We start from the raw sequence: 12251 nt of genomic DNA, 5'->3' as shown, positions 1-12251 counted from the left end.
ACTACAAGATGTTTTAAGTGTTAATTAGCCTTGTAACCCTCAACCATCACCGTGACTTTGTAAGTCTGGTAAGATGAAAGGAATTTTAAGATGCTGTATCCTCTCCTGAGGCCCCTCTGACTTCAGAATATAACTCTAGATGTTCTTCATCGTAGCTTCGTAATGGGCCCTAGTCCCGTAGGTCACTTAGTTTTCATCAGCGGACGGCTAACATGATGTTGAGTTTTTCCTGCAGATTTTCCTTCTTCTTTTCTTCTTTTTTCAAAGGAACCAACTAACAGAAAGCAACAGCATTAAACAGCAGCAAAAACCAGTTTCATACAAAAACACTAACTACTTCAAGCAATCATCTTAATTACAGTTAATTCTTGTATAAATACCGCTAATGCCCTTTTTGCCAAGGGACTAAGCTTGGTTTTCATTGGACATATCACGTAATAAGAGGAGGATTGATGAAGGAATTAATTCCACCGAACTAAAATTTGCTTCTTTTTTTTTTTCTTTGGGTTCGGGCAAGCCATCAAAAGCTTGTCTTAAATGGAGCTGAGGTACTAAATCAATTTTCATTAACTTTAGCATGCTTATTTAGGTAAATGTCATTCACGTACGGTGCAACTGCAAATATTCCAAACTTTTTGACGGTCCATTGTTGTGTTGTGCAAGGCTCTATAGTCCTATGCATAAGGCTTTCTTGGTGAAGAACTTTTTAAGGCAACCAACATAGGAATCTAAGGGAAAATCACTGGCTGGTTGGTTCTTTTTTGTAAACCCTTGAAAATCACTGTATTTAGGAAAATCATGGTCCACATCGGCCTGCAGTTACCGTGCAAATCCAGCCAAAACGGTTCGCTATGGACGGAATTGTACAAAATAATGTTAGGTTTACTGTAGCAATGAGAGGGGGGAGTGTGGTTGGGGTTGTGGTGGGTGGTGTGCCCCTAACACCACTCAATTGTACAGAGTCTGGCAACTGGGATTTTTCAGTGCCACATCAACCTCATAATTGACCAAACGAACAAGATAATACATTTAACTTTCATGCTAAAAAGAGGCCAATCAAACAGGCCCTAAGTTGGGTCTCATGAAATTCATTGTGCTTGAGATAAACATGAGTAAGGTTTTCTTTCTTATCATTAAACTCACTGCAAAGAAAGTACAAAAATAAGAACAGTATTGCATTCACTTTGGCTTGAGATAGAGATCATATATGTTATTGATGATAACGTTGCGTTAAAAGATTTATTCCCTTTGCAGATGAAGTTTAGGATATCTTCTTCTGTATTTGAACAATGTATTCCATCATCTGGATATTTACTTGAATACTACATAGAGCTTGAGCTGTTCATGGTCAATCGAAACATCAGTCCAAGGCAGATTCCAAGAGAAAAATATCTGCAATGATTCATGGCAAATGGAAAAAAAAAACCACTATCAGAAAAAATATTAAATATGTACCTTTGAATGAAATATCAGTTCTGAATCGACGGATACATCATTCACGCCTTGTAAATAAAAAATTAAAAAAAAGAAGAAGAAGGAGTTTAACTATCAAACATAAGATTGGTCAACGTTTTCCTCTTCTTACACTGAACAGAGAATGGCAGACTGGTTGCTCTCCTGAAAATATTGTTGTTACAAGGATTACAACCTGTGTGTACGAGAGAGAGATTATTTGCAAAGAAACAAAATAATTTACAAGCTCGTATCAAGAAAACATTCATGACTTCAACGAAAGTAGTTCAAATTCGAACTGATTTTGCCTTCTTTTCAATCATTCAACATTCTTGTTCATCTGCAATCACACTAGCGATATAAATGAGGATAACTTCTTGCTTCTAAGAGTGACAACTTTTTTATCTTAGTGTCACTTTCAATTTATCCTCTGCAGCTTTTCTAACATCCCACTGCACCCAAATTGCAAAGGTTGTCTATTAAAGACTGATCAAGTAAAGCCATCCAAAAACAATGTACTAGCTGAAGAATTCCTACATACCTGAAGCTTGTTTATCTCATCATCGGTAAGTGAGCGTTCCATTGATCGATATGCAATCCTGTAGCAGTTGCTGGTCATGCCTTTTTTGTTTGTAAAATTGTCAATCAATTTTACCTACGAGTAAATAAGATACAAGAATAATATCAAACATCGTAATTAGCAGAATCAAACATAGATAAACTCTTTTGCGATGTTAGAAAAGAGTCTTCTCAGTATATAGTGTTCAAACATGTGAAGGATATGGTAAAATAAGCATAATGAGCTGTCAAGCCTGGGCCCGTGACATAAGCCCTGGACCCACAGAGTGCAATGCATTGTTCGACTCAAACCATTGCCAAAATGACTTGAACCACTGCATGGATTTTTTTGAATCGGAGGTCGCGTTTTTGCCTTTCTAGGTGGGCGGGCCTAGAATTAGTCTAATTTGATGAATAAAGTGAGGTAAGATGAACAAAGAAGTGAGAGAGATGGTGAAAGGGTTCAAAATGTAATGGATTTGCCAAAATAGTTCTATTGCAGGTGATTGTAAATTAACAAAGGATAAAAATTAAAAAGGGTAGCGGAAAATTTGGAAGGATCTCATTTAGCGGGAGGGGGAAAAAAGAACTTGTTGTCTCTTTCTACTGTTTGCAAAGACTAGGGGGAGGATCTTGCATAATCTACCTTTAGTGCAAGTGCAGTTGATATAAGGTATAGACCATGTTTGGATTGGGGACTTGTTTTATTCCAGGATTAATTTAACTTGTTAGTCCTGGGATATGATAAGTTAGACTACAATAAGTTAATTTTTTTATAATTTATTTGGTTTGGTTTGTTATCAACACCTTTAATACCTATGTTATGTTTGGAAACTTGTCATTACAATGTGGTATAAGATTAGCATATGGGAACATATGTCCACGATACCCTTTTGCCTACAAGACTTTAAATAATATTAGTGAATTCTTAGGTCAAAGAGGATGGATGCATGAACTTTTATGTTAAGGAGGATAAGGCCTTGAGAGAAATGTTAAAGGGGGTGAAAGCACAGATTTCCAATATGGGCTGGAGCAACGTATTTTCCCATGCAAGTTTGAATGTGTCACAATTGTTTTTATGGAGATATGCTTTGAGATTACACATTAATATTTGCATAGGATTTCAAGGTTAACGAAGATAATATCCTCATATCCGATGACTCTCTGTAAGTGCGATATACACGAGCCAAGAGTCAAGCAATTGAACATTACATTAATAATTCCCATATCATTATTATTACATTATTTCCTCATATTCTACAACAATCTGAAGCAAAAGGCAGGGGCCAGTGTTCACAATATAGAACAAGTCCTTTGATAATAATAATAAATATCCATCACCACAATGGTTTCAAGTTGACGCTCGTGGAGAGAATAACGAGGGAACCACCAATTTTGGATAGGGAGGTAATGTTTAGGAATGATAATAGGCAATAGGATCCTTTTGCGTCTAAATACCAAATGGGAATTGGGAAATAGTGCCTGGACTACAATAACACCCTCCCCCAGCTTTATTTAGTTCGAAAAGTCAGGACTATTTCATTTAAAGGACTAAATAGTCCAGCCTAATTCCCTCCAAAATCTTGAACCAAACGCCTAACTATTTTATTGTAAGGGATAAAGGGTTATTACCTCCAAAATAAAACCCAATCCAAAAGTAGCCATATTGTCGTAAACTGGAAAAGGAACAAAATAATATGCGACAAAAGAATTAAAAAATGAATTTAAACTTTAAAGTCATACCTCCTCGACAAGATCACCAGCAATTCCTCTTACAACTTCACATAAATTATTCTCCGTAAATGAATCGCTGATCCAGAAACTCATGTCCTTATAACAGGGAGGGAACTACAAAACATAACTGAAAGTCATGCATGAAGAATAATAAATTTAAATTTCATCAGGTTCATGAATTACCTAGGCATGTTGAACAATTGATTTTTATGCAGTAATAATACTATGCACGTTTCAATTTTCAGATTGTGCTTCTTTACTATACATACACAGAAAACTTAGTGAAAGAAAACAACTTTATAATTGCAAAATACTGATCAAATAATAACATAAAAGAAACGAATTTTCATGGCTACAAAACCAGTAATAATACTATGCACGTTTCAATTTTCAGATTGTCCTTTACTATATATACACAGAAAACTTGGTGAAAGAAAACAACATTATATTTGCAAAATATTGGTCAAATAATAAAATAAAAGAAATGAATTTTCATGGCTACAAAATCTGTAATAAAATGGAGGTTCTATGAAATCCAAGAATACTTGTTTTGAAATTTCAGGAAATACTAAAATCCTGGATAGATCATCAAAAAAGATTGAGTTAATAATGTGAAAATTGACTTCTGAATCTCAACCAGCATACTGGACCTTGAAAAGAAACACAGGAAACAAAAGCAAAAAGAAGAAAAGGGACAATAGAAGGTTAAAAAGTAACACAGGACGTCGTCAATGCAAACCAATGGAAGGATTTCTCAGAAACATAAAAACACCCAAGAACGCAGTTTCATTCATATTTGATATATCACATGAATACAATATTGCGCGATGCATGTCAATGTAAAACCTAAAGCATATTTTAGTTCCTACAATGGAGAAATAAGTGTTCAGCCTGAAGACAAAGAAAATGGATAACACCAAACTTGTATATCATCCTTGAACAAGCTTTAATTGGTTAATTATATTCCATAACTTTGACAAACACTTTGCTCACTGGACATCGTATGACTAATTCTAATTATTCTAATATACCAAAGTTTTTCATAATATATTAATATGAACATCAACAGAAGCATATCATAACAGCATGGCTTCCAAACAGTAATAAATCAATAATGCTAAAGAATATTTTGATTCTTAACAGATTCTTGCCAAGCTTTTATGAAAATCTGTGATTCTATGATGTCAGCTGAAACCATAAAGTTTATCAACTTACCTTTGAATATGGCTTGAATTTGACACCAAGCTGACCCTTGGAGAACTGTACAAAAGTGCACCAAATGGGATATTGTGTTAGTATCCTGAATTTAATGCAATTAATAGCACAATTAACCCTGCAGTGGTTTAGTATCGTGGATTGAATGCAATTAACAGCACAATTAACCCTGCAGTGGTCGATACAACCTGCGAAATAGATTAACAATGGTTACTAGTGATGTGTTCTTATTGCTCTTAAGTTGGGTGTAGTTGGAGGCCGTATTTCTATAAGTTGTTAAGTAGCATAAAAGTAAATGCAGAGATTTTATCTTAAGAAATGAAAGGGAAGACTCTATGTGAATTATAAATGGGTTTGACGGTTATGAGATGACGGCTCATTTAGCAAAATGAGCAACCAAGAGATAAAAGTAGTGACGCCTACACCTTTTGATGTGACTTGTAGGGTGGGACTCACCCCATAACTATGTAATTTAGCAAAATGAGCCGCTGCCTCATACCCATCTTCTCCATTATAAATACTTTATTTTTAATATGAAAGTGTGAGGAATGCGTAACAGAAAACATCCCCAAAAGGCCAAGATATTTGCTTCTAAGTCCGAAAAAATATCAATTAATTATTCTGATTTTTCAAATTGGATTACACATCGAATTTCTGGTAGTAGATTGTCTGTAGTAGATTGACAGATAGAAAAAGTTTTTGATTGTTCCAGAAGAAATGAACATAGCAAACATGCATCACAAGCAAAGTAACCTGCATAGTTTAACATAGCAGGTTACTTCTCATATTTTTCACTCAAAAGCATGAAATAATCAATACTTTTTACAACTTCAAGACATAAAAGGACAGAAGATGACAATAGAAAACGTAACATACCAAATTCAACTTAATATCAACTTCAACCAGAATAGATTTGAAGATAAAGCAACCTGTGAGGTGAAACGCTGATCTGTCGACCAGAATAGACGAATGTCAGGTATATCAAAGAGAACCATTGCAAGCCTCTCCAATCCAAGTCCAAAGGCCCAAGCAACAGAATCAATCCTCCCACTTCTCTTTAGTATCTCTTGCTCAGTTACTCCACATCCAAGGACTTCCATCCATTCATCCTGAATGAAATATAAGATGCATAAATAAGCTCCAAATGATGCGTATAAAAATTCAAAGAGTTCCAATATGCCAGATAAATAACCTAAAAGAAATAAGTATTACAAATGCAGAACAAATTAGCAAAGGAGGCTCAACCTCTATTGAAGTGAGAATTAAAGAAACAATTCAATAATATAGAAATGTTTAGGTTTTGTGATCTCTCGTAAGTTGCAAAAAAACTGTCTGCATTACAATTTTTGAATTAGGTTTTTCAACTTCTATCAAGCAAACAAGAAATATCAGGAACAGATTATTCGTCCACTGCGAAAAGTTCGTCGTGTATGTTTGAAGAACAGGCCAGAACCAAATAACCATCTAGTTGAAGATATTGAGATTCCAAGGTATAAATTTCAACTGAATGCCAAGTTCACAGCTTAGAAAATAAAGGTTTCTAAATACTAAAGAATACGTTATGCACCTTCAAAAAGAGTTCGTAGAAAATTAATATCAAATATTGTTATATTTTTATGCTAATCGTGTTATCTGAACCTATACAACCAAAATCACATTGCTTGATGATATATTTGCAATTTATTTTAATATTTAAATTCCCAATTAGGTGGGAATTCCCAACTCCTAACATCTCAATGGGAATGGTCATTCCCACATAAAGTGGGAATAGTGAGAAGTGGGAATGAGATTTGTAGTTTCCAAAACCATGTCGTGTTTGGTATGAAGGAATGAGAAGTGGGAATTGGCATTCCATTCCCACTCATTCCCGCATACCAAGCCAGGCATAAGTTCCTTTACAAAAGAAACCCACGGAGAATTCGAGCATCTGTATATCTAGTTTTAACAAAGAAGATGTGTGTCTGTGTATGCATACTAAATAGTTTAGAGATTGGGGGACTGACGAACCTTAAAATAAATCTCCAATTCAAATGATGGATTAGTGAATGGAAAGTAAGTGTCGTGTAACATAAGGACACAAGCAAACAAGAAATATCAGGAAATATCAGGAACCCGAATGGTTCGGTTCCTGATATATCTAGTTTAAACAAAGAAAACCAAGGAGAATTCGAGCATCTGTGTATCTAGTTTTAACAAAGAAGATGTGTGTGTGTGTATGCATACTAAATAGTTTAGAGATCGGGGGACTGACGAACCTTAAAATAAATCTCCAATTCAAATGATGGATTAGTGAATGGAAAGTAAGTGTCAACCCAGCGCATTTCCACCTCACCTGTACATCACATACATTAAAGATCTAAGGCCAAGTATAAGGTGGACATAAGCACGCCAGTGCTTTTATTTGCAGAAATATCACTAGGTAGGATCTGATCCTACCAAATAAATGTTTTGCCAAGCCCTCCAGAGACTTCTTTAAATCCATAGCAGCATAAGAAGTTGCGTCTATGCCAGAACCCACCCAATCATCTGGTGAGAAAACTCGAACTCCTTCCATCTATTTACTTAGACAACCATTAAAATTTAAGAAGAAAAAAGAAAGAAAGAATGCCAGGAACAAAAACTAAAGCAGAATTATTCAAAGACAGCTACAAGAACTAGAGCTGGTGTGGAACCTGATGGAATACAGGATAGTGAGTTGAATCAATTGAATCCCTACGATAGACATCTCCAGTTACGAGAAAATGAGTATGGCCCTTCCTTAATAATTCTGCCTGGTGAGCACTTGTATGGCACCTCAAGACATGTTGGGAATCAACATAATACGTATCATTATAACTCCTGGTTACATGATCACCAATACATCGTCAAAATTCTGCAAAAAGTAATGTTTTGCATCACTAGAATGAAAATGCAGTGGATGAAGTCAATGAAAGAAACTAGGAAAATTCATAACTTGATAAGAAGAGGCAACAAAAGAAATGTTAACAAAGAAAAAAGGACATAAATCACGCTGATTATTGCTCAAGAAGTTATGGGCAAAAAAAATGTATGCATAATGTTCACATCCTCATTTATGTAGAGGTGGGGAAGTGATGACAGTTTCAAGACCTTCATGATGTTGCAAAATATAATTTCTTACTCGAGGAACCAAAACCTGAAAATGTTTAGATTTTTTGGATGCAATTCAACAATAAATGAAATGTGCAGTGATCAAATCAAAAGTAACAGATTCTGGAAGAATATGTAAAGATCAGTGCATATAAGAGTTGTACTTAAGGATATGATACTCAAGTTTCATAAATTGACTAAATTGTCTAGAAAAGTATCATGATACGTAGCAATAAAGCATACTTGTGCATGATATATCATCTTGAACTCATAATGTCTTCTTGAGTATCATGTTTCACAGTTTCAGTCTCGTGGCATGAACTTTTGAGTTATAGAAAGATGCTCTAGAAGGTTAACATCAATTAGTTGTCTTCTAAAATAATATATTGGACAAATAATTGAAGAAGGAAACCATCAGTTGAACTGTAAACTAAAGTTAATTCTACATAATTAGTTAATAGACCACACAGACAAAGATGGATGCATGACGTGGGATTGGAATATGATTTTGGATTGAAGTTAAATGGAAAAACAGAAGAATTGTCAAATTTTACTTGGATAGAATGTGAATGATTTTCTGCTAAAGGAATTCGATGCACTCTAACTATAATTATGTAAAAACAAACTCAAAAAAGTAAATGAATGGAAGAAACTAAAAAAACTGAACAAAAGGGGATTGCCTTAATCTGTAATGTTCATCAAATTCAAATGAATTTTTAAGGATTGAACTAGCAATTACAACTTGAGAACATTTATAGAAAAATGTAATATTTTCTAAAAATCAGGTTGATTAATAATTCATTTGAAGTTCTGATGATGACAGATGGAAAGTTACTAGACAAGAATGTCTTTGTCCGTTATGAAAGTTGGAATACAATAGAACTATGCTCAATCATTGTTGACCTCACCATTTCTGAGACTTTCAACAATTCCGAGATAAATATAAACCCAAATAATGAAGTTCCGATTATGACAAAATAGAAAGTTGCCAGACAATAAGGTCTTTGTCCATGATCAAAGTTGGAGTAGAGTAGAACTATGCTCAACCAAAATTTTCAGCTCACAATTTCTGAGACTTTCAACAGTTTTGAGATAAACCTAAACGACGAAGTTTGATGTTGTCCAAGTCAGCAAACCACACATAAATGAAGTGCACAAGTAAATTCCAAAGCAATAGCTGATGCTTAAGTAACAAAAAACACCTTAAATAAGATGCCACCAGCTACATTCTGGAAAAAGAGTGGAAGTATTCATAAACTCAAAGTAAATTCATTTTCCAGTGTGATTACTTCTTAATTTCTGTTCCAATTAAGATAGCTCAATAGATATTTCAAACAGAAATTTCCTACCTCTGTCACTGAAACAATAGGGCACAAATCATCAAATTTAACGAACTTTCCCCCAAAATTCGCATCAAAGTATCCATAAATCGCATCCTTCAAAATCCCAAGCGGATGATCCTCCCTCCTATGCAGCTGCATCCCCAACTTCCCAAAAATCGAATCCGGAACATTGTTCGTAGGATCGCTCTCCCTCACCACATCTAACCCATCACCACAAAACAATCCAAGATCAAATTTTCAACCTTACCCAAATAACAAAATCCAATTTTTCAAAGTGGGCAAGTGAGAAAACAATACCATCTTTAGCGATCTTGACGCCGCCTACTTCGAGCACGGCGGCTATAGGCTGCTGGTACTTTGATTTCTTCGATGGACTGACGGCGAGAAAAGAGGATGAGAACAGCTTGAATGAGTGGGAGTAGAGAATAGACGAGGGTTTGAGGAGAGGAGAGTGGAGGAGAGAGAAGGCTGACATTGGATAAGCGAAGGCAGCGCGACTGAGGAGTCTATGGACGCGCATCGTCGTCGTGTTGCTAGGGATAAAAGAGAGGTCACAGGATTTTGATGTCGCTTTCGGCCTGAGAACGAGGTTTTCTGAGGGTTTTTGGGGGATAACAGTGAGAGAGTCTGAACGACTTAGATCGGATTTAGACTTCACTGTGGAGTATTGCAGTGCGTAAAATCGTAAAGGACAAATTTTCGAAATAGGCCTTTTTAGAAACATAGTTTCAAAAATCGACCTCTTTTAAAAATATTCGTCATTTTCGACCTAGTTTCAGTCAAGTTTAAAAACTTCACGGGATTTTAAATCCCATAAAGTTTAAGCCGTCATTAACAACTATGTTAAAGGGGGACAAATCTTCACGAGATTTGAAATCCCGTAAAACTTAAACTTCACGGGATTTGAAATCCCGTGAAATTGCATGCCAGCTTCCCTAGACCAATCGCTCTCTCGAAATTGGCCTGCAAATCCACGGGATTTGAAATCCCATGGAGTTACAGGTTTGCCCCAAACATGCACAGAATTGGTGCATGTTTCTTATATACGTACATGGGGACAAATCTTCACGGGATTTGAAATCCCGTAAAACTTAAACTTCACGGGATTTGAAATCCCGTAAAATTGCATGCCAGCTTCCCTAGACCAATCGCTCTCTCGAAATTGGCCTGCAAATCCACGGGATTTGAAATCCCATGGAGTTACAGGTTTGCCCCAAACATGCACAGAATTGGTGCATGTTTCTTATATACGTACATGAAATTTCACAACAATATATATGAAAATTTTCGCCTCATTCACAACAATATACATCAAAATCCAACCATAAATATGAAATTTTCGGATATATACTGAATTACAACAATATTCATAGAATTCAACTATGAATCAAATAATACACACGAAAATCACATATATAAACAAAAATCTAACCATATACATTCTTAAAATTCATAATCATCCTATTAAATTTCACATACATACCAAAAGTCTTCCCCTCCTTCCTCTCCCTCTCTTACCCCTTCCCCTCACTCTCTTACCCCTTCCCCTCACTCCCCCCCACCCCCGTCTTCGTCCCCTCTGTCCATGCCGATGAGCCTTTATGATATGAGTATCTGGTTCTGTATGAGGCTGAGAAGTGTCGGCTCCATCAGCATGCGCCATGTTATGAGAAGTGTTGGCTCCATCGTCATGTGCCGCCCTTTGACCTGTCCTACGTCTTCGCTTGTACACTTGACCAAATTGTCGTGACTTGTCCTCACGTCCTTCAAACTCGTCGACATGATTTTTATGGAATGTGTTTGATATTCTTTGCCTGATCCTATTGAAGATCCCTAACATTGTCGGATCCTGAATATCATTGATATGCTCATTTATATCAGCATCAATATCATCAAAAGTATTGATCTGTGATTTAATTAATATATACACAACTTAGCAAATAATATTTGAATCCCTCGATGTAAGGCCCAAATGCCCAAAATACCCCTGTGGATCGTCTATCTTCGTCATCAACAGAATCTGATGATACTTCATACACTATCCTCGTTTTTTTGGAGTGCTTAAAGATAATGTGGTAATATCTCATAAGATTTATCCCAATCTCCGAATATTTTTATCATTTCCTTCCTCTTTACGACACTTGTTGTATGATACATCTCAAGATCCTTCCTTAGTTTAGGCAAAATCAATCGATATATAAAAGAGGCAGACGTGTGTTTATGATTCATCTCTAATCGAGTATTGTTACATGTGTGAAGTCTGTTATAGTGTTATTTTAAATTGTCCGCCTACTCTTACCCCTAGCATGAATTAAGTTTCCAATGATATTTTGCATTGTCGTCGTGATGTCCACCACTATCTTCTTCTTCGCCGTCTTTACAGTAAAAACTAACTACACTATAGCTTGTTGCATTACTTTTTGTTTGTCTAACTTGACATTTTTTTGGATAACCCACAAACGAAGTGCATGAATCAATTTCTTCTAGCTTTCAAATAGACCACCCTTTTTGAATGAGAAGTCCTCGCCTTGTGTATCATCATCTAAATTAGTGCCGATAGGAATACTTTCCATCGTGGATTCATCAATCAATTCTTCTCCATAAGTTCATCGGTTGGTGGATCCTCTAACACGACATACTCATTGTTAGAGTAACATCAGTCAATATATTGGTTGTCCCCTTCATCATGATCTATCAAAACACGTCATGCTATTGATTTGTAAGTCATCCTCTTCGTCATCATCTTCAGAATCGACACTTGCATTATCATCTTCTATCGTCACTCCTGTGAAAGGCATTATATATTGATGAGAAGTGTTATTATCGAAAGCATTTGAAGTG

The 12251-nt window shown here is 35.8% G+C and overlaps 1 protein-coding gene across 1 annotated transcript; it reads right to left on the bottom strand.

Moving 5' to 3' along the window:
• On the bottom strand, positions 1430-10065 carry LOC109836880 (phenylalanine--tRNA ligase, chloroplastic/mitochondrial-like). The gene is given in 12 exon segments (XM_020404921.1): positions 1430-1904; positions 1994-2107; positions 3754-3858; positions 4960-5004; positions 5889-6068; positions 7215-7291; positions 7396-7513; positions 7632-7813; positions 7816-7831; positions 9417-9610; positions 9708-9784; positions 9884-10065. Coding segments are annotated over 12 exon segments (1206 nt in total). The 5' UTR covers positions 9931-10065; the 3' UTR covers positions 1430-1853.

The sequence above is a fragment of the Asparagus officinalis genome, chromosome 4, assembly GCF_001876935.1.
Source record: "Asparagus officinalis chromosome 4, Aspof.V1, whole genome shotgun sequence".
Taxonomy (NCBI): Eukaryota; Viridiplantae; Streptophyta; class Magnoliopsida; order Asparagales; family Asparagaceae; genus Asparagus; species Asparagus officinalis.
The sequence above is the reverse complement of the archived record's forward strand: the minus strand, read 5'-3'. Positions and strand labels throughout refer to the sequence as shown.